This window comes from Cheilinus undulatus, linkage group 19 (assembly GCF_018320785.1).
Source record: "Cheilinus undulatus linkage group 19, ASM1832078v1, whole genome shotgun sequence".
Classification (NCBI taxonomy): domain Eukaryota; kingdom Metazoa; phylum Chordata; class Actinopteri; order Labriformes; family Labridae; genus Cheilinus; species Cheilinus undulatus.
In genome coordinates this window covers 23,448,163-23,469,823 of record NC_054883.1, presented here as the reverse complement: position 1 = coordinate 23,469,823, position 21,661 = coordinate 23,448,163, and the positions used below count along the sequence as shown (strand labels likewise).

At 40.8% G+C, this 21,661-nt stretch overlaps 1 protein-coding gene across 1 annotated transcript in view; it reads left to right on the top strand.

Annotated features, from left to right (window-relative positions):
- The window catches only part of sspo (SCO-spondin), a 96,183-nt gene that overhangs the window by 37,803 nt on the left and 36,719 nt on the right, over positions 1 to 21,661 (top strand). The window contains exons 60-92 of the mRNA XM_041814572.1: positions 78 to 269; positions 1,969 to 2,091; positions 2,552 to 2,681; positions 2,979 to 3,104; positions 3,424 to 3,515; positions 5,108 to 5,311; positions 5,411 to 5,581; positions 5,741 to 5,996; positions 6,110 to 6,156; positions 6,263 to 6,433; positions 6,508 to 6,642; positions 7,206 to 7,342; positions 7,439 to 7,533; positions 7,668 to 7,717; positions 8,143 to 8,313; positions 9,570 to 9,740; positions 9,856 to 9,935; positions 10,037 to 10,206; positions 10,357 to 10,403; positions 10,831 to 11,031; positions 11,231 to 11,401; positions 12,113 to 12,313; positions 12,400 to 12,511; positions 14,111 to 14,331; positions 14,452 to 14,604; positions 14,683 to 14,849; positions 16,802 to 16,947; positions 17,109 to 17,329; positions 17,485 to 17,520; positions 18,877 to 19,041; positions 19,974 to 20,186; positions 20,831 to 20,998; positions 21,255 to 21,389. Of these exons, the coding sequence (XP_041670506.1) occupies positions 78 to 269; positions 1,969 to 2,091; positions 2,552 to 2,681; positions 2,979 to 3,104; positions 3,424 to 3,515; positions 5,108 to 5,311; positions 5,411 to 5,581; positions 5,741 to 5,996; positions 6,110 to 6,156; positions 6,263 to 6,433; positions 6,508 to 6,642; positions 7,206 to 7,342; positions 7,439 to 7,533; positions 7,668 to 7,717; positions 8,143 to 8,313; positions 9,570 to 9,740; positions 9,856 to 9,935; positions 10,037 to 10,206; positions 10,357 to 10,403; positions 10,831 to 11,031; positions 11,231 to 11,401; positions 12,113 to 12,313; positions 12,400 to 12,511; positions 14,111 to 14,331; positions 14,452 to 14,604; positions 14,683 to 14,849; positions 16,802 to 16,947; positions 17,109 to 17,329; positions 17,485 to 17,520; positions 18,877 to 19,041; positions 19,974 to 20,186; positions 20,831 to 20,998; positions 21,255 to 21,389 (4,878 nt within the window). The remainder of the gene's footprint in view (positions 1 to 77; positions 270 to 1,968; positions 2,092 to 2,551; positions 2,682 to 2,978; positions 3,105 to 3,423; positions 3,516 to 5,107; positions 5,312 to 5,410; positions 5,582 to 5,740; positions 5,997 to 6,109; positions 6,157 to 6,262; positions 6,434 to 6,507; positions 6,643 to 7,205; positions 7,343 to 7,438; positions 7,534 to 7,667; positions 7,718 to 8,142; positions 8,314 to 9,569; positions 9,741 to 9,855; positions 9,936 to 10,036; positions 10,207 to 10,356; positions 10,404 to 10,830; positions 11,032 to 11,230; positions 11,402 to 12,112; positions 12,314 to 12,399; positions 12,512 to 14,110; positions 14,332 to 14,451; positions 14,605 to 14,682; positions 14,850 to 16,801; positions 16,948 to 17,108; positions 17,330 to 17,484; positions 17,521 to 18,876; positions 19,042 to 19,973; positions 20,187 to 20,830; positions 20,999 to 21,254; positions 21,390 to 21,661) is intronic.

Below are 21,661 nucleotides of genomic sequence, written 5' to 3'. Positions count from 1 at the left end.
TCTCTAAACCTGACGGCATTTTTTACAAGCACTTTAATAAATAGCTCAACTTCATTCCACCCTCCCTTCTCTTTTAGTGAATGGCCACTGGTCAGAGTGGACAGAGTGGTCCAAGTGTGACGCTCAGTGTGGAGGAGGTGTCCGGCAGAGGAACAGAACCTGCTCTGCACCTCCTCCAAAGAATGGAGGACAGGACTGTGAGGGCATGAGCCTGCAGAGTCAGAGCTGCAACAGCCAGCCCTGCACCAAGGACACGGGCACACAGACGGGTAACTGAGGCGCTGATGACCAACACATTTTATACAGTCATGGATGAAAGTATTGGCACCCCTGGAATTCTTCCAGAAAATACACTATTTCTCCTAGAAATTGTTGCAATTACAAATGTTTTTGGTAAAACATGTTCATTTCTTGTATATGCATTGGCACAACACAAAAAATCTGAAGAAAAAAGACAAAATTGACACAATTTTATACAAAACTCAAAAAATGGGCCGGACAAAATTATTGGCACCCTCAACTTAATATTTGGTTGCACACCGAAACCAATCGCTTCCTATAACCATCAACAAGCTCCTTACACCTTTCAACTGGAATTTTCAACCACTCTTCTTTTGCAAACTGCTCCAGATTTCTCAGATTTGAAGGGTGCTTCTTGCAACAGCAGTTTTAAGATCTCTTCATAGGTGTCCAATAGGATTTAGATCCGGACTCATTGCTGGCCACTTCAGAACTCTCCAGTGCTTTGTCTCCAACCATTTCTTGGTGCTTTTTGAGGTATGTTTGGGGTCATTGTCCTGCTGGAACACCCATGACCTCTGACGCAGACCCAGCTTTCTGACACTAGGCTCTACATTGCAGCCCAAAATGTTTTGATAGTCTCCAGATTTCATGATTCCTTGCACACAGTCAAGGCACCCAGTGCAAGAGGTAACAAAACAACCCCAAAACATCTTTGAACCTCCACCATGTTTGACTGTAGGTACTTTGTTCTTTTCTTTGTAGGCCTAATTCTGTTTTCTGTAAACAGTGGAATGACGTGCTTTTCCAAAAAGCTCTACCTTAGTCTCACCTGTCCACAAAATGTTCTCCCAGAAGGATTGAGACTTACTCAGGTATATTTTTCCAAACTCCAGTCTGGCTTTTTTATGTCTCTTTGTCAACAGTGGGGTTCCTGCCATAGCACTTCATCTCATTCAGATGACGACGTATGGTCTGAGCTGATACTTTTGCACCCTGAGGCTGCAGGACAGCCTGAATTTGTGTGGAAGTTGACTGAGGATGTTTATCCACCATTCCAACTATCCTGTGTTGCATTCTTTTGTCAATTTTTCTCTTCCGTCCACATCCAGGGAGATTAGCCACAGTTCCATGGGTTATAAACTTCTTGATTATATTACACACAGTGGACAAAGGAATTTCAAGATCTCTGGAGATGGTCTTGAAACCTTGAGATTTTTCATATTTTTCCACAATTTTGCTTCTTAAGTCCTCAGACAATTCTGAGCTCTTCTTTCTCTTCTCCATGCTTGGTGTGACACACACAGGCACGAACACAAAGGTTGAGTCAACTTTTATACATTCTAACTGGCTTCAGGTGTGATTTCTAGATTGCCAGCACCTGTTACTGCCAGGTGAGTTTAAATTAGCATCACATGCTTGAAATTAAATTATTTACCCACAATTTTAAAAGGGTCTGGCCCATTTTTTGAATTTTGTGTAAAATTGTGTTAATTTTGTCTTTTCTTTGATTTTTTTGTGTTGTTCCAATAGACATAAAGGCAATAAACAAGTATACCAAAAACATTTGTAATTGCAACAATTTCTGGGAGAAATGGTGTATTTTCTGGAAAAATTCCAGGGGTGCCAACACTTTCGTCCATGACTGTAAATGCCTGTGTTCACATAGGTGATTGATTAAGTCTCTAAACTGTCTGAATCATGTCTGTTCTCTGATTTGGTGTTCAGGCTGCGTGAACAACATGGTTCTAGTGACTGAAGCAGACTGCCAGGCTGGGAGGATTGAGCCCTGTCCTCCTACCTGCTCACATCTCAGCTCAACCAGCAACTGCACTGAGGCGTGTGTACTGGGTAAGACACACAGGAGAGGATGATGTGTTATTTTAGACCTTTTTATAGTGAGTGAAACACAATTTTGTATGTTTTTGCTAGTTAATTAAAAATAAAAAGCTGAATATCACATTGATTCAAGTATTTAGACCCTTTGCAAAAACACTTAAAATTTAGCTCAGGTTTCTCTTATTCCTCTGATCTTTGCTGAGATGTTTCTATACCTTGATTGGAGTCCACCTGAGGTAAATTAAATTGATTGGACATGATTTGGAAAGGCACACACCCCTCTATAGAAAGCCTCACAGCTGACAATGATATCAGAGCAAAAACCAAGCCATGGATTGTTGGCAGGCACAGATCTGGGGAAGGCTATGAAGAGATTTCTGCTGCACTGAAGGTTCGAAAGAGCCAAGAGCTGAGAATTTCAGTCATAATTAGAATTAAATGCTAATGAGACCTTTTCTTCTTTCTTCCATAGGGTGTCGCTGTCCTGATGGTTTGTTTCTTCAGGGTGGGCGATGTGTCAATGCCAGCCGATGTGTCTGTGTGTGGAACGGTCAAACGTTGCAGCCAGGACAGATGATCATCAAAGACCGCTGTACCACCTGGTTAGAGACATCTGAGACTCATTCTGGGTTTTTGTTTTTCACTTTCACAGCAAACCAGGCTTTCATTACTGATATATAAAAAGTCACTTTAAAAATGTCTAAGTTCAGTAGAACCACTAATTTTCACAACATTTTTTTAAATCCTTGGAGAATTCATATTTTCACTTGAAGCTCAAACTCAGGTCCTCTCCAACAAAACTTGCATCTTTGCCATTTTTTTATTGCTGATATTGATTTATTTTAAAAGTCTGATCCTCAAATATAACCTTATAAAAATATGTGTTTTGGTTCAATCAGTGTGTGCCAAGATGGAAAAGTTACCTGTGACTCGTTCAGATGTGTGGCAGTGTGTAATTGGTCAGCCTGGTCGTCATGGTCACCGTGTGATGTAACCTGTGGTGTGGGGCTACAGCAGCGCTACAGGTTAGCAAGAATAATGCAGTTTGATTTTAAAGCAGCAAGGCCTGTACTTATATTCATGAAGTTATACTGAATTATTTGATTAGAATTTATTTTGGTCTTCTTCTGCTGTTAAATGAAAGTTGATATTGATGGAAATAAAGGGGAGAGAATGGAAAATGAAATGGGAATTTATGAACTGAAATGCTTTTCTCCACTAAAAAACACACAACATTAAAAAAACATATATTATATGTTTTATAACTTCTTATGTTCTGCATCCTCCATTAAATCGGAATCAGGACCCTTTATGGTTTTTGTTTCACCCTTAATGTCTTTGCAGGTCTCTGGTGAACCCACCTGGAGCAACCAGAGTCCAGCCTTGTCCAGGGGACACCTCAGAGGCCCGTCGTTGCTCCAGCCCATGCCTTCCTGGTACGAAATTCAAACTGATATCACACTCAATGGGTTTAACTTTGTTGATTCAAGATTAATCTTACTGAGATCATGGATTTCCTTTACACTGTAGATTTAAATAATAACACATCCACTTTTACTGGTGGTTTAAAGCTAAATTTAAAAGACAACTGGACTTGGTCAGAGTTCTTAAAGATGTTACCCTTATAATATTACAGTTTTTATCTGACTGATGGGCAGAGCTATCAATGCAAGACTTTTAAGGTCATAAGTATGCTGGGTGTCAAATGGATATTGTTCCCTTAGCTGTTGACCCAGTTTTATGAGATTTTAACAATCTCTGTCAATTCAGTTCACTTTAATTCAATTCAACAGGCTTAATTTGCATGGAAACATCAGTTTTCATTGCCATACAATATACAAATTTGAAATGACAACAATAATAACAGAATCAAGGTTATAATTGATACACTGTGTGTATCAGAATTCTTGAGTAACTTAGAAATAATGTTTAAAATACAGAAATCTTATTATAAATATTTCATATGTAAAGGCAGTCCTGTTCATGGTGGTGGTGTGGTTTTTTTGGGTTCTTTTCTTGGTTAGAACAGCTTTTGCAGCATTTGCACACTGTTGCACTTCAACCACAGATATGGGAGCTTCTGTACTTTTTTCATCATGATTAATTCTTTTTGTTTGCTGCCGACAAGCTGAAAGCACTTGCCTCCGATTGCTCTGTTTCCACCTCCTGTTGGCTACAGCGGGTGCACAGTGTGTCTTTCTGTCACAGCCTTTCTCTGTTGATGGCAAGGCTGTACTTATTCTGGGTTATTGATGTGTAATGAACCAGAATTAAATTTACTGTTTGGATAAAGAATTCACAATATACGGTAGTTACAAGTGTTCATCAGGCCCCTCTGTAAAGGGATGGCTGTTTAAAGCATAACTAAACCCTCAGACTATTTTTTTATGCTGAAAAAGGATGTATATTAGTAATAACCAGTGTTTTTTTAATAATTCAGGTATGACTCTAAACATTTGAGCACAAGATGTTAGAACTTACATTTTGTATAAAAATGTACAGACTGCCCTCTACAGGTTGAAACTTGGCTACTGCAGTTGATTTTTTTATTGGTTGTGTTGGTATAAATTCAGGTGGCTTCACTAGCATGGAAAACATCGTCACTTTCAATGCCGGTGCAATGTACAAATTTAAAATGATAATAATAGCAGTAAAAAATATTCTCATAGTTGGTATTGGAGTTAGTGTTATCTGGACAGCATCACTTTAGAGCCAAGTAATCCAGTTTATGTTTAGCACAGTTCTTTTAGTAAGCAGTTTCATTCTATAGTTGTTCTGCGGGCATTTTTTTTTTTTAAATTCCAGGGTAGATGTACGTCAGCCAAAACTCTGGGGTTTAGTCACCCTTTAGCTTAACATATCAAGCTTTATCCTCTTAAACCAGCAGTGTTGTGAACTTGACCATAATGATGGGCTGTCCTTTGTCTCTGTACCTGATCCTTTTTCAGGTAATTTAATGCACCGTTCTGAACATAACCATGGTGTTTTTGCATACTTGTAATATATAACTTTGTCATCTCTTGTGCAGTTCAACCAGATGGAGTCTGGAGTAAATGGACTGGCTGGTCAGAGTGCAGTAAAACATGTTTTAATCATGTTGACGATGTTGGAATCAGACGACGATTTCGCAGCTGCAACCACACGATGACATCCTTCAACCACACACACGCAGACTCTGCCTGTGGTGGAGAAAGCGAGGAGCAGGAGCCTTGTAACACGGTGCACTGTCCAGGTATCACAGATAAAAAAACAACAACCAACACTGTTTTTCTTTTTACTCCAGAAAAAAGGGTTTAAGAGTGAAGAAATAAAGGCTGATTTTTGCTTTCAGTGCACGGCAGCTGGTCAGAATGGTCATCGTGGTCTCAGTGTTCATCAGAGTGTGATTCTGGCGTCCAAACAAGAGAGCGATTCTGCAATTCACCCCCACCTCAGCATGGAGGCAACAGCTGCTCTGGACCACACATACAGACAGGAGACTGCAATGCCCACCCCTGCTCAGGTACTCTCCTTCTTTTTAATTCTCATGCTATCAAGAGCCACAAAAGATTCATTTTGATCCATGAAACAAGGGATGCTGTTCATTTCTTTGTGCTTACTTTAAGAAAAGTCTGTGCTCTAGTGACGTAGTCAGTCCCTGTCTCTTCTTGTTACCTCTTAGGTGTTTGTCCAGAGGGCATGGTGTACATGACAGCAGCAGACTGTGAGGCTCACGGCGGAGCGTGTCCTCGCGTGTGTTTGGACATGACCTCCACAGAGGTTCAGTGTGCCACCTCCTGTTATGACGGCTGCTACTGTGCCCTGGGCTTTTACCTGCTCAACAGCAGCTGTGTGCCCTTGGCGCAGTGCCCGTGTTACCACCAGGGGGAGATGTATGCTGCTGGCGCCTCCCTGCCTGTTGATTCCTGCAATAACTGGTACAGCCAGCCTGTTTCCTGAATGGCTTTTATTTTAAAGTAGATAAAACAACACAACTGTTTTAACTTTGACATTTAAAAGCATGGACTTGTGTGCCATTTTTCTGCAACAGTACCTGCGTCAATGGAGAAATGGATTGTGGGACAGCCCCCTGCCCTGGTGAGTAGAGACAGCGTTTCTATCAACTCATCTTTTAAAGTTCTCCTATCATATCTGCTTCCATCTTATATATCCTTTATCTTTGCTCTGACTGTGTATATCTTAGTGGACTGTGGCTGGAGCAGTTGGACCCAGTGGAGCGCTTGCAGTCGAACATGTGATGTCGGCGTGAGAAGGCGGTATCGCTCAGGAACAAATCCTCCTCCGGCTTTTGGGGGTCAGCCCTGCAAAGGCGACAGAGTTGGGATCGATACCTGCAGCATTGAACCCTGCTTTGGTGAGGGATGCTTTTTTATCTGTATTTTACTCCTGTGTGTGCAAGATGCTGAACAATCTGTGATGTGTCTGCAGGCGTGAAGGAGCCATGGAGCGCATGGTCAGCGTGCTCAGTGACATGTGGGGGAGGATACAGGACTCGAACCCGTGGGCCCATCAGAGTCCATGGGACTGCTCAGCAGTTCAGTGCCTGCAACCTGCAGCCCTGTGGTACATCAAGACCCACACTCTCATCTTGTGATACTGACGTTGTAAAATAATTATTTTATCAGTGGTTTTAGGAGAACAAAGGAATGTATTACACAGCTTTTGCCACAACTTTATAGCATTTTGTAACAGAAGGCAATAGTGAAGAGTGATTAAGGAGAGTAAGTAAAGTCATTTCAGTGCTTAAACAGAATTACAGAAAATAAGGGACATTTAATTTCAGTTGTAATTTTATAGGGAATTCCAAAACATGTATAATCTAACAATTTCAGGGCACAGATCGTTTAAGGCACACACTATGGATGTGGGTGGCCCACTTTCAGGTCCGGCCTGTGGCTGCTTTCCCTCATGTCTCTCCCCCACTCTGTCATCCCTGTTTCTGACTCTGTCCACTGTCCTTCTCTATAAATAAAGGCATAAAAAGCCACAAAAATATATTTATAATCAAATAATTTTAAGATGCTTCTCTGCAAAGCATAAGGACTTACACTGAAAAGTAGAAAAGAAAAAAAGACTAAAACTTAATTTATAAAAGCTGTCAAATTTAACACTGTTTTTGATGTTAGGAGATGGCAGAGTGTGTCCTCCAGGCCAGAAGTGGAAGCAGTGTGTTCAGGGAGCGGTGTCCTGCACAGATCTGACTATGGACATAAGCAGGAACTGCACACCTGGCTGCCAGTGTCCACAGGGGACAGTGCAACAGGTGGGTGTTCTGTATTAAAGATAACAAGTTTATGCAAAAATGCAAACACTTGCAGCAGGTTCAATCATTTAATCAACGAGTGCTGTGTATTTTCAGGATGGTGCATGCGTGTGGGAGTCTGACTGTCGCTGTGATGTTGGTGGAGAGTCGTACAAACCAGGAGACACCGTCCCTGTTGACTGCAACAGCTGGTGAGTAAACCCTTATTCCTCAATGGCTCTATATGCATTAATGATATAATTTTGGTGCTGGAAAAATGTTACCATGTATTGCTTAAAAGGAGGTAAAAATAATAATTTCACTCGTGTCTGTGATTGAATATCAGTACATGTGAAGGAGGGAGGCTGGTCAACTGTTCTCAAGTCAGCTGCAATGGTAAGAAAGTCATCGCGTTTATCTCCAAAGCAGCTATCATTGTTTTTATCTGTGTCTTTTTGAAATTGGGTTGTATTGTTTTTAAGTAGGTCACCCTCTAAGTTTTAAGCCAGTAATCTCTAAATAAATCCTTTTGCTGTATTTCAATTTCTGTTCAAAGGCTCTGTGTTCATCAAATGATTATTTTTGCACAAGCATGAAATAGAAACAGATCAAATATGTGGAAAATTACATAAACAGTAATACTTAGATAAAATAATGAAACACAAGAAAGAAGTACAAAATAAAAATAGATTAATTAATTGTGTTTTTTAAATACTTTGCTCTTCAAACTTTGTGAATTAGAAATTATAAATCTTGTGTTTAACTCTGGCTCTGGTGTTGAAAACTGTCATCCTTCAGCCTTTTTCTTCTGCTTTTTTCAGTTGATGGCCACTGGTCTGCATGGACTCCGTGGGGTCAGTGTTCGGTATCCTGTGGAGCAGGTCTCCAGTCTCGATACCGGTTTTGTTCCAGCCCTCAGCACTCAGGCAGCGGTCTTCCATGTCTGGGTCCTCACAGAGAAGATCAAGTCTGCATTAACCCTCCATGTGACCGTGAGTTTGTTTTATCAGTTTGTGTTTTAGAGGCACATTAATTGCCTTTATGCACATTTTGTCTAACAGCAGCATGATCAAAGTTGTGTGTGTCTTTTCTTACTTAAAGAAGTAGTGAACACTTTAACATTTTTTTTTCAGCTGAACACTGAGGTATCTGACTGAATTGAGATAAAACACATCAATGCTGGTGTTATTTCTGACATTTCCACCAAACTGATAAAAATCTGCATTTTACGGCTGTTAATTAGCTCAAACAGACATCTGCTTTGAAAAATCTTCTCTGAGAAGACGGGACTTATCGTCACAAACTCTATGAAAGGTAGAATGTTACTGCCTCTAACTGACTTTACCAGTCAGAGACCACTCCCACCCTCTGCTGCACCTGCACTGCTTTGACTCAGAGAGCTTCGGCTTTGGTAACACTGGTGCTGGAGCAAACGGCGCAAACGGGTAGAGCTCAGGACCACAACGGTCCACCACCACTCCACAGCCTACCTCACTGGACTCTGGAGGGAAAAATCCTCCACCTCAAAAGATCGCTCTGAGGCAGAAGTGCAGCGAGCATAGATATCAAGACGTCTTGATATCTATGGCTGCGGGACTCTGTGTCACTTTCTGGTAAGGGGAGTCACTGTCACTTCCACTTTATCTGAAAAACCCAGTCCTTAAAAAAACAGCTGTCCTTTTCCCCTCCCTCCTCACAGTACCAAACTGCTCACTTTCGGTGCATTTTTTGAAATCTTAAAGTGGGCAGAGTTAGCTCTGAGATGGGGGTGTACTTACACTTTATTTTGTTCATAACTGAGTTGATTACAAGGGAATTAACATTTAAAAAAGCTTTAAGTTTTAAGATAGCAAAATAAGTGGATGACAAAAAACACTGGTTGTGAAAATTAAGGCCAGTACTGTTACTGATGGCTGAGACCAATATTGATTCTTTTTTTTATTTCCTTGGTGTAATACTCTTAAAATGCCAACATTTTTTGTGATTGACCATTGAAATAAATCAGAGTTTGCCTAGCTAGTGTCTTTTTTGCCCATTACAAAAATATTTTCCCTTCAAAAACCACCACTTTTTTCCTTTATCCTAAAAATCTTAACATTCTTTTTCTTTAAGGTTGCCCTTACATCCATGTACTGTATGTGTTCACAATTTACCAATAGATAGTTAATAGTAAAACAAAAATATACCAGCTGGTCGTTGTGATGTTTTTGTTTAACATTCTATTTTGATATTCTGTTTTTTGTTACAGGGGACGGTGGCTGGGGTCAGTGGACTAACTGGACCGAGTGTACAAAGTCTTGTGGAGGGGGTGTTCAAAGCCGGAGGAGAGAGTGTGACAGTCCCAGTCCTGATGGGGACGGGAATTACTGTGAAGGTCTGGGAAGTGAAGTCAAAGCCTGCAACACGGTCCACTGCCCAGGTACATCTGTAGATTGTGTTAAATTTAGTATTTGCTGTTTAAATTTGCACATAAAGAGATTTATTTGTTTCCCTTCCAGTCTGTTTACAGTGTTAATATTTGTGTTTGTTTTCAGTGGCTCCATGCTCACAGGTTCCTGGCACAGTGTTCAGTAGCTGCGGCCCCTCCTGCCCTCGCTCCTGTGAGGACCTGACTGTGAGTACCACACTGGACATGACTCTTTTCCATCCCAAACCAACCATTTTCATTAAAAAGATAATCGATAATGGAAAGATGTGTTTCTTCCTGTCTTCTAGCACTGTGAGTGGCAGTGTGAGCCAGGGTGCTACTGTACAGAGGGAAAGGTCCTGTCTGCTAATGGGACGGTGTGCGTGGAGAGAGAGGACTGTCCCTGCCTGGACCTCAGTACTGGACTCACACTTGAACCGGGGGAGACCACTACAGCCCCTGATGGATGTAACAACTGGTCAGAATAAAATACACAATTTACATAAAAATATATACATGAAGCACATTCTGTGAATGCATGTACACACCAGTCCTTTTTAAAACTATAAATACTTAGGACAAACAGAACAGAAAGGTGATGATGATGTTGCCATTTTTTGTGTTTTAGCACTTGTGAGGGAGGGAGGCTTAACTGCACCAGGAGCCCCTGTCCAGGTGAGTCAGACAAGCTGTTTAAGCAGTTTATTGTTTAAGCAGCTGTTTGAACATGTTTATTGATAACAGGGTTTTATGCAGTCATCCTTAAGCTGAGTTCAGACAACACGTTTTCAGTTTTAGGGTCTTGGTGCATTGTTAATTTTGTTGACTAAAACTACACTATATGGACAAAAGTATTTGGATTCCTGACCATTACACCAACAGGGGCTGTAATGATATTGCATACAGATAATTTAATGTGGAGTTGAGATGTTGTTGAGGGACAACCAACAGACCAGACAAAAAAATCAAGCAGTTAGCTTTACTTTTGCAGTATTTTGAGCTCAAACATAAGAAGAAAAGTGATCAGTGACAAACTGAATGGCTTATTATGTCTTGCTTTTTATGGCTACTTAGTCTGTTCTCTTCCCTTGTGTGTCTCTAGTGTCTGGTGGCTGGTGTGAGTGGTCAGAGTGGACTCCGTGCTCCAGGACATGTGGGGCCGAGTCCGTATCTCGCTACAGAAGCTGCGGCTGTCCAGAGCCAAAGGCTGGAGGAGCTGCCTGCTCTGGAGAACAAGAGATACACAATGGGATTGGAGTTCAAATCCAGAGACAGCCCTGTCCTGTCATCACCTTCTGTCCAGGTAAAAGATCTTCACTTACCATGAATGTCTTTTATTCCTCATGACAGATCCCCAGGAAAAATAACTCTTTCTTCATACATGGCTGTATTCATTCATCATATTAACACTGATTTTTATTCGTCAACAGTTATATCAATTCTTAATTCCCCTGTTAACACTCAGAGGTTTTAATTTAGTTATTCACCTCGTGCTTTTGTAGTCCATGGATCATGGAGTCCCTGGTCATCGTGGTCCGAGTGTGATGGGTGTGCCGGATCGTCCTCTCGCACCAGGCAGTGTAACAGTCCCCCGGCCAGGTTTGGTGGTCTGCCCTGTCTAGGAGAGAGTAGGCAGAGGCGGGGATGCCATGACAATGTGACTGTTTGTGCAGGTCAGCATCATAAAACACTGTGTTTTATTATTCATGTCTATGTGCATTCATGTCTGACTTTAAAAAGATGAAAATTGAGTAAATATACGTGAAATTAGACCTAATGTGAAAATTTTAAGAGAATATAAGACAGCCTTCTTGATATTAAGGGCCACAGTAATAATATTGACAAATGCCATTGTTGATATTATACAAAAAGAAGGCGACACCTATCAGAATGATGGTATTGGACACTTTTGGAAGGGAAAAAAATCCCTGCTTGAATGCAGAGAGGCATTAAATGTGAATTGGCTTTCTTGAACAGAAGATTAATGAACTCTGCTGTGGTTGACCTCTTTTCATCCTCCTTTATTGTCCAACTCACACAAAATAAAGGCAGGGAATACTAATAAACAGAAAAGCACAGCTGGGATATACTTATCAGGGCTGCACACTCACAAAATCACCTGTTAGGGAGAAATCAATCAAACACTGGTTATCATATGCACCAGAGATGTATTTCACTTACTCACACATGGTCAAATAACATTTTGATTTCAGATTTAACTCTATAGATCTTAGTTTGGAGACCAGTAATCGGCCCTTGCCCTTGGAGGAATCAATTCATCCCCAGTCTAATCCTTAAAGTCATCTTTTATTTCAAAGAGAACTAGACACTCAGCTCTTCATCTGTATGTCCTTTTAAACTTCTCTTCCTGCTTGGTTCTGCAGACTGCGGCGGTGGTCAGGAAGATTGGCCTTGTGGGAAGCCCTGTCCTCGCTCCTGCTCAGATCTCCATGGTGACACTGAGTGCTTGGACTCCCCTGGGTGCCAGAAGACCTGCGGTTGTCCGGGTGACACGGTTCTGCAGGATGGAGTGTGTGTGCCGAGGGAAGAGTGTCGCTGCAAATACCACAATACCTCTGCTACTGGTTAGATCTGCTACATGTTTACTAAAATGTCATACGTTTCTGTGTTCTAATACAGAAAAAGTTCATTTTCATTTACTCTTATGCAGAAATGACATTCAGCGGGCTGGACTCCACTAATGCATCATGGGTATGGCCTGGTGGATCTGACTGGCAGTTTGCATATCCAGGAGATACAATCATCAGTGACTGCAAAAACTGGTACAGCACACCGAAATAGTGGCACATTAGTCTTGTGATTTCATGTACTGCAACTAAAATGTACCAGTGCGTCACAGTTGATTAGAATATCATGAAAAAGACAATTTTGTCTGGGAAATTACAACCCCAATTCCAAATAAGTTGGGGCACCTCGTAAAATATAAATATCAACAGAATGCAAAGATTGTCAAATCTATTCAAACCATATTTTATTCACAAAAGAACATGACATCTCAGATGATGAAACTGAGACATTTTACCATTTCATGAAAAACATTCACTCATTTTGAATTAAATGGCGGCAAAACATCTAAAAAAAGTAAGTGGTATGAATGAAAACCAGCTGGAGGAGCATTTTACAACAAATTAGGTTAATTGGCATCAAGTCAGTCACATGACAGGGTATAAAAGGAGCATTTTAGAGAGGCAGAGCCTCTCAAAAGTAAAGATGGGAAGAGGTTCACCAATCTGTGAAAACTGCGTCTAAAAACTGTGGAACAATTCAGAAAAATGTTCCTCAATGTAGAATTACAAAGACTTTAAGTATCTACAGTCCCTAGTATCTTTAAAAATTCGGAAAATTTGGAGAAATCTCTGTAAGCAAGGAACAAAGCTGAAAGGTAATTATCGGATGCTCATGATCTTCAGGCCCTCAGGAGCCACTGCAATAAAAACTGTCATAATTCTGTACTGGAAATCACTGCATGGGCTCAGGAACACTTCCAGAAATCTGTCAACACAGTTCACCATGCCATCCACAAATGACAGTTAAACCTGGATTATGTAAAGAAGAGGCCATTTTTGATCATTATCCAGAAACACTGTTGTCTTCTCTGGGCCAAAGCTCATTTAATATGGGCTGAGACAAAATGGAAAACTATTCTGTGGTCAAATGAATCAAAATTTGAAATTCTCTTTGGAAACTTTCGATGCCGTGTCCTGTGGACTAAAGTGGAGAGGGACCATCCAGCTTGTCATCCTGGTACTGCATCTCTGATGGTATGGGGTTGCATTAGTGCCTTTTGCATGAGCAGCTTACACATCTGGAAAGGCACTATCAATGCTGAAAAGTAGATAGAGGTTCTAGAGCAACATATGCTCCCATCTTGACAATATCTCTCCGTCTCAGGGAAGGCCTTGACTATTTCAGCAAGACAATGCTAAACCACATACCACATCCATCACAACAGCCTGGCTACAACGTAGAAGAGTCTGGATGCTGAACTGGTCTGCCTGCAGTACTGAACTTTCACCAATGGAAATCATTTGAACTATCATAAAACAAACCAGGACTATTGAGCAGCTAGAATCCTGCATCAGACAAAAATGGGACAACATTCCTCTCCCAAAACTGTAGTAACTGATCTCACTTCACAGATGTTTAGAAACTGTTCTTAAAAGAAGAGGGGGTGCTACTCAAAGGTAAAAACGGCTCTGTCCCTACTTTTTTTTAGATGTGGTGCTGCCGTCAAATTCCTTTTAAACTGAACTACCAGAAAAAAACTAACCTTTTCATGATATTCTTATTTACTGAGATACACTAGTACCTTTACATGTTAATTAACTATTTCGAATTGATTTTCTCACACTGTATTACAGCTCCTGCGAGGCGGGGGTTCTCCAGTGTCAGTCAGTCCCTGGTTGTCATGTTGATGGCGGCTGGAGCCAGTGGGGGGCCTGGTCTGAGTGCTCACTCCCATGTGGAGGAGGAGTGAAGTTCAGGAGACGCCACTGTAATAACCCGTCTCCTCAGAGTGGTGGGAGGGGCTGTTTGGGAGTCGCTGAGCAGCAGAAAGACTGCAACATACACCTGTGCACAGGTAGTCCAAGAGAAAAAACCAACCTGGACAACCTGAATGACTGATTTTGAATTGATTATTTACAATATTCCACACCTTTTATGCAGCTGTTTGTGAATCTAGTTCTATTTCCTGATGCAGAATCAGTAGGTCCATGGCTCCCCTGGTCTAAGTGGTCCATGTGTTCAGTCAGCTGTGGAGGAGGACAGCAGTCACGCTTTCGTCTCTGCAGCTCTCAACCCTGCAGCGGCCTGAGCCGCCAGAGCAAGACGTGCAACACCCAGGTCTGCCTCGGTAAGTTCTTTGCTCCTACGGACTGTTTATAAATAACTTTAATCTGCATTTCTTTGCTGACGACATGCTGTTGTGCAGAAGTGGGCTGCCCTCCTGGCAGGTTGTATAGGGAGTGTGAGCGAGGTGAAGGCTGTCCATTCAGCTGCGCTCAGGTCAGCGGCAGGGAGGGATGTTACTCTGATGGCTGTGAGGAAGGCTGTCACTGCCCACCAAACACCTACCAGCACCACGGAGCCTGCCTGCAGGTAGATGCATCATCATTTGAGTGAATTAGGTTCTCTGTTTTCATGCATCTGAATAATGCTACCATTAAAGCTTGCAAAGTCTTGATCTTAAAACACATTACTGCAGTATCTCTGCACTGACTCATTGTTCATTTTAGAATAGAACAACAGTATAATTCTATACTTGGAATAGTTGTTTTAACATCGTGATCAGCTGCTGTCTTCGCGTAAAAGCTGCCTCAGGGCTCTTACCAAGAGGATCGCGTCAGCAGCCAATGAATCCGATGTGCTGACTCCTCTTGTTGGCTGTTCAAATGGAGAGAGAAGTGAGATAAAGTTTTCAAACTAACTGCTGTGTGTACTTAAATCTTTTGAACAAATGGGAAATTAATTTAAACTCCTATGAACTGATTTTTATAAGTTCTTGCAACTGATACACTTTTTGACAACATCCAGAATTTCAGAAAGTTAAAAATCCTTCTCAACTGGAGCTTTTTCTCCAAGAGATACAGTCCAGTAATGACATTAAGAGAGTGATCTCAAAAGTATTTAACGTATTTCTATCTATGTATTCAAATAACACTTCACATTTAAAGGAAAAGTGGGGGGCTGAAATGGGCACAACAATTACTCTTGAAACCTGGGAACAGGCATGTGAGGAAGCACATGAGAGTTTAGGTGGAAAATTTTGACTAGATATTTTAGAACACCACAAGTCACAGTTAAATAGAACCAAACCAAGTCAGATAAGTGTTGGAGAAAATGTGGAGAGCACATAGGCAATCATACACGTTCTGTGGTCATTTCCAAAACAAACTGCATTCTGGAGGGATGTTGCTCTCAAAGAAGTTTTTCATCACGAGTTCTCCTTGGTGTACTACCTGAAAACATTAACAGAGATAAAGCATATTTACTCCAAATCCTTTTAGTAGCAGCCATTCAGTGTATTACAATCAGATGGTTGAACCTGGAACCACCATCATATAATGTATGGATTCAGAGGGTTCTAGAGTTGCGTGAAATGAAAAAAATCACACATGCCTTACGGCTTCAGCCACCAAAATTTATGAAGAGATAGGCGCCTGTTATGCCTCTGCTACTGCAATAATTTGGTGGAGTGTTTACCTGATTTAATATAATCAAGGTCACGTACACTACTTGGTTATTTTGTTTTTAGTTGGACCCTTTTTGTTTGTTTTGTCCTCTTAAATTCTATCTTAAATTCTAAAGGACATATTAAGAAGGAAAGCATGTGAATATGGCATATTTTGTTGTATGCTTGTTATGTTCAAATAAAAAATAAGTTAAAAAAAGAAAAAAAAATAACTGCTGTGCATTTAAAGTTGTGGCAAGATCGTAGTTGGGGGCATGTGCTGCGTGCGTTTGTTTTTCTCTAGGAGGCTTTGCATCATATTGAATGTACAATTCCAATAGGTCAACATGCCCTGCTGCTGTCTTTGTGGCTGCACAGCCTGCTAGCATAAGTAGACAAAAGGAGAAAGATCAGTGTCCCACTAAGCAATGACAGAGGTCTTTGTCGAGGAACAGAAGCAGTTTAAAAGTTTCACCAAACCCCACCAGTCTGGTCTGTGTTGTTACATATCCCAGCAAGTTCTGAGCAGTAAAGCGACCATTTGAGATACATAATGATTGGGGCGAATTTTCAATCACATTAGATCTCACGCCGCAGCATGTGACAGCTGCTATACTTGCAGTAATGACATTATTTGTCTTATACTATTCTGCCATACAAGTCCCCTCAGTATAGAAGCTACAGACAACTTTTTAAATGAAAAAAAATGGTATTAAAGTGCAGCTTGTGCACAGGATTTTACAGTGTTTCATTAAATCATTTATATGTTTTTAAAGTACCAAAATGTCTCATTTATAACAAAATATTTTTTTATATGTGAAGTGATTAATGTATTTGTTTTTCCAACACTAAGAAAATGCAATTGTAATTTGTGTTTCAGGAGTGTCCGTGTTTGGTGGACAGAGAGTTTCTGTCATCTCTGCAGAGTGTTTCTGTCACACCAGTCTCATCTCTGCTCCTCCATAACATCTCTGAGGGAGCAGAGCTTCAACCTGGAGACACAGTGGCTCATGACTGCAGCACCTGGTGAGCAATAAATCATTGAAATCATGTGAGATTTGAAAATTTGACACAAATGCATTTTCTATCATTGCATATTAAATTAAAACTGAGATGACTTTAAAATCTGTTTATCTTCATCCTTCTATTATTAGTCCTTTTTAAATCACGCTTCCTTTTCCTGGCAGCACCTGTGAGCATGGCAGGTGGAACTGCTCTTTAGAGTACTGTCCAGTGGATGGGGGTTTGTCACCATGGGGCTCCTGGAGCTCCTGCTCCCTGTCTTGTGGAGGTTTAGGACTGAAAACTCGCTCCAGGGGCTGCACACAGCCCGCACCAGCCCACGGAGGGAGAGACTGCAAGGGGCCACGCCAGGAAACCACCTATTGCCAGGCCCCAGACTGCCCAGGTACAGTAACCAGATTAAAAGGACTACATTTAATAAGTGGTGTGATACGTTAGATAATGTGGGAATGGAGGGAAAATAGAAATACCAAAAACCAGCATTCAGTTTCTTTCATTAAAAAATGGGCTTGTACTGATGCATTTTATTTTTGTTTGCAGTGATTGTTGGCCCTACAGAAGAACCGACTTTACCAGGTAAATCATGCCTTCACACAAAGTTTGCTTACTTCTGTATTTGGATTTTAAAATGGCTAAAAAAAAAGTATAGGCTCTTAATTTGTTCCACAGTGAAAGACAGAGGGTTATATGGAGAGAAAGATCAAGTTTTACCAGACTCATTTAACTTCTTTTGGCAAAAATATGTGGGGATTTCTTCCTTTAATATCAAACTTCCCTCTCTGAGCTTTTGTATAGTTTTATATTTTTTTTCCTTTTTTAGACATAGCAACATCTGTATTGTAGGGTTGGGTGTTTTAGCTTCATGATACATGTCCCAAGACAATACCCATAAGAACATACACGTCACAATACACAGTGAATCTGGATAACAAACACATCCTATGAGAGGATAAGTGTAAAGTTATGTTTTAAATGACCCTAAATTTTAAACATATAATTTCAGAGATCAAATAACTAAATTAGAAAAATCCCTTTTTAACCTCTGAGCTTTTAGTTTGAATTTATTTAACGATAACCCCTCCAGATGCAGCATCTTGTTTTCCTCTGTTGTTTCTCTTTTGTCATACAACAAAAATATTCTGGCTTTGTTTAACCATAAGTCCTTCATATCTGAAGGCAAAGTGTTTTTGCTTAACATTTGCATTCAAGGTAGGTGCCAAAGTTTCTGTAATGAACTAAAGAGAGAGGATTAAACAGCATGACTCATACACAATGAGCAGCTTCATTTCTTATCAGCTACACTGCAAGGCTAAATTCTTTACAAATGAACACTAAAATGCTGCTTGTGATGTACTGATCCCTTTAAAAAGTTGAGGGAAATTTTGACTTTACAGTGTTATTCCATAGACTGTAAAACGAATTGGACAAAGCCTGTGTGACATCAGCCGTTTGATTTAAATCTTAAATTTTTATCAGAAGGTCAGACCAGGAAAATTTATTTGAAATTGGCCAGTCAAACTGGAACCAGTACCCCTCTGGTTTAATTACCACAAGGGTACAACACTGTTTAAAGACAACGACATCTGATAGATTTAGCCACATAATTTTGTTCTCTAAATACACAAGATTGAAGCATTAAACTTTAAAATATGCAAAATTTCAGTCATTTGTTTTAAAATTCTACAAATATTTACAGTACAAACTGAGTCAGGTGTGGAATAATCGTTCAAAAAGATTCAATTTGTCGTGATTTTGATTTTTGTCATAATTGCCCAGCCCTTTCCAGTATCTTTGCTTTCAGTGTTGTTTGCAACCATTAGAGTTTCTCATCCATCTTACCGGCAGTTTGTTTTGATCAGAAGCATCATGAAGTTTAGCCTCAGCTGCCACCTGTGAAATGATCACTGCATAGCTTTTTTGTACCTGTTCTAGATGAAGATGCTGGGTTCTCCCCCTGGTCTTTATGGAGTCCCTGCTCTAAGACATGCACCGATGCTCTGAACCCGGCCATGAAATCCCGCCATAGACAGTGTGTGAAACCTCCCTGCTCTGGAAGCTCTCATCAAGAGAAGGCCTGTAACCTACCCCAGTGTCCAGGTACCACCTTTTATTTCTCTCTCTGCTGCTTTCTTCTTAAAACTCAAGTATCCTATCTTAGACCGTTTTAGTCCCCAGTTATGGATGAAGATGGTTGTTTGCATATTAAGCAGTACTGCTCCATAACATTTGTGACCATATCTGCTATATATATATTTTGTTATGGCTTATTTCAGATAAAAAAAGAAGTGTTTCATTACTTAGAGCCTGTGTATTTGTGTTGGAGTACATGATGCAAGAAGTGAGCACTCACTCAGTGAAATCTCCTCTCAAAGTGACTTTCAAAGCATCTTTCTGTTTGCTGTGTGGGATTATTTGTATTGAGGCTTGGTTTCTTGTTTCCTTCATGCTTATCTCAGAGAAGACAGAACAGCTTTTAAAGTGGAATTTCTGTTTCAATTAGACGTTAAAGATTAGTATGAGCAAGCTGTATTGTTTGAGGATATGGGACGTTTTATTTGTGACCAAGATTATTTAAATTTGAACAGGAGATAGGCAGCTTTCTGCTTTCATCCAAACTTTCTATTTCATCAAAGGTTGTAATCAAAAGTTTGCACAAATAAACAAGAATATCTGGAGTCTTGCAAATGATTTTAACATTTTTTGTGTGCATGCCTTTGTGTAAATAGTGGGGAAGTTTAAAAAAAAACGTAGGGACAATGTAGGTTACGAATGATATTCCCATTTTCATGTTTGAGCTATTATTCTGCCTTCAAACAAACTTAATAAACTCCTTATTTAACCGTGTTGAAAAGGAACAATGTTTTCAGTCGACACTGTTATGAAAAATATTGCAGCATTCTTATGATTAGAACAAATGTTTCCTTATACTCATTGGAACTCTCAAGACTAGAAAAAGAATATAAATGAAGAGGAACACAAGCAACAAAACACATGCATCATAACAAAAGATAATTATGTCTGTTCTCTAGATGGAGGGGAGGTGTGCGTCGGAGCCGACTGTGCACAGAGGAACTGTACTTGGACTGAATGGGGGGAGTGGACTTCCTGTTCACGGTCCTGTGGAGTGGGTCAGCAGCAGAGGATCCGAACCTTCCTCAGCCCAGGGACTAACGGCTCCTGGTGTGAAGACATCCTGGGAGGAAACCTGGAGCATCGATTCTGTAACATCAGACCCTGCAGAGGTCAGTTTGCTGAGCAGATGTTCTGTCTGCACTTTAAAATGATGTCTGTCAATGAACATCTGTCGATGCCGATGAAGGGTCTGTCAAGCCTCAATGTTTCAGTTTTTTATGTTTTACTCACCTTCCAGGAATTTAAGTAATGTGTAGCAGACTTTAAATATCCTCCTGCATCTTTATGTGGCTCGCTCCAAAAAGACAGTTTGTGACTACGGCCTGATCTAGGCAGATTTATACATTCGCCATATTCCTCCATTTCATGATGATGGATTTAACCGAACTCAGGGATGTTCAAGGCCCTTTGCTTATTAACCAGTGGCTGGACTTTCCAGACACAGTTATCTTTATACTACAACCACGTGAGACACATTCACTACACTCAGGTGATCTTCATTTCACTAGTTGTGAGACTGCTAGCATCAGCCAGCTGGAGCTCTGTTAATATAGGTCAGTCACTTTATAGGGGTTGAATATATTAATCATTTTTGATTTTATGGTTTGTCTCCTGAGCAGAGGTCATTTCAGTTTAACAGGTAAAAATCAGCTTTCAACAAAAAAGATCTATTTTCCATTTAAGGTGGTGCTTAACTGTGTGTAGAGTATACTGGATTCATAGTATTGTAACATAGTTGTTTCTTTTGCTGTAGTGGATGGGGGCTGGTCCCGCTGGAGTCCCTGGTCCCGCTGTGATAAGCGCTGTGGTGGTGGGCGCTCCATACGCACCCGCTCCTGCTCCAGCCCTCCACCCAAAAATGGTGGCAAGAAGTGTGAAGGAGAGAAGAACCAGGTCAAACCATGCAACACCAAACCCTGCGGTGAGACACTGCAAACATGTTCAAACACACATTAACCTGACCTAAGTGATTATAATTCATCCTGTCATGGTCAGCAACTGTTGCAGAATTTCAGGCTCTTCAGTTGCAATTTCAGTTGCAGGCTCTGATAACTCTGATAACTCCATTTGTCAGAGTTTTAAAATGCAGCCCAGTCTGCGATCAACATTCTTGGTGAGCCACCTTCTGCCTGCAGCATCATGAGAAATTTCCTGACCTTCTGTTTGTGTTTTGTCAGATGAGAAAGGATGCCCACCGGGCCAGGAGTTCGTCTTGTGTGCCAACCAGTGTCCACAGCGCTGTGCAGACCTCCAGCAGGGAATCGAGTGCCAGAGCAACAACGAATGTCAGCCCGGCTGTCGCTGCCCTAAAGGCACTGATGCTACTATCATTTTATTAACAGATAAGCCTGCTGGTGTGTGCATGTGCGTGTGTTTGTCCACTTATCTGAGTGATTCTTTCCTCTGGGTTATGGGCCTCCTGGTATTCACAAGATAAGCACAAAACTGTGCTTCCCTGTGTGAGCGAGCTCTTTCTGTAATAGCCTACGTTCTGTAAACCCATGGCTGTTACTCATGGCTGCTGATACTACTGTACAACAAAGTAAGCATTTGCTTACATTTAAAGGGTGAAACATGCATTACT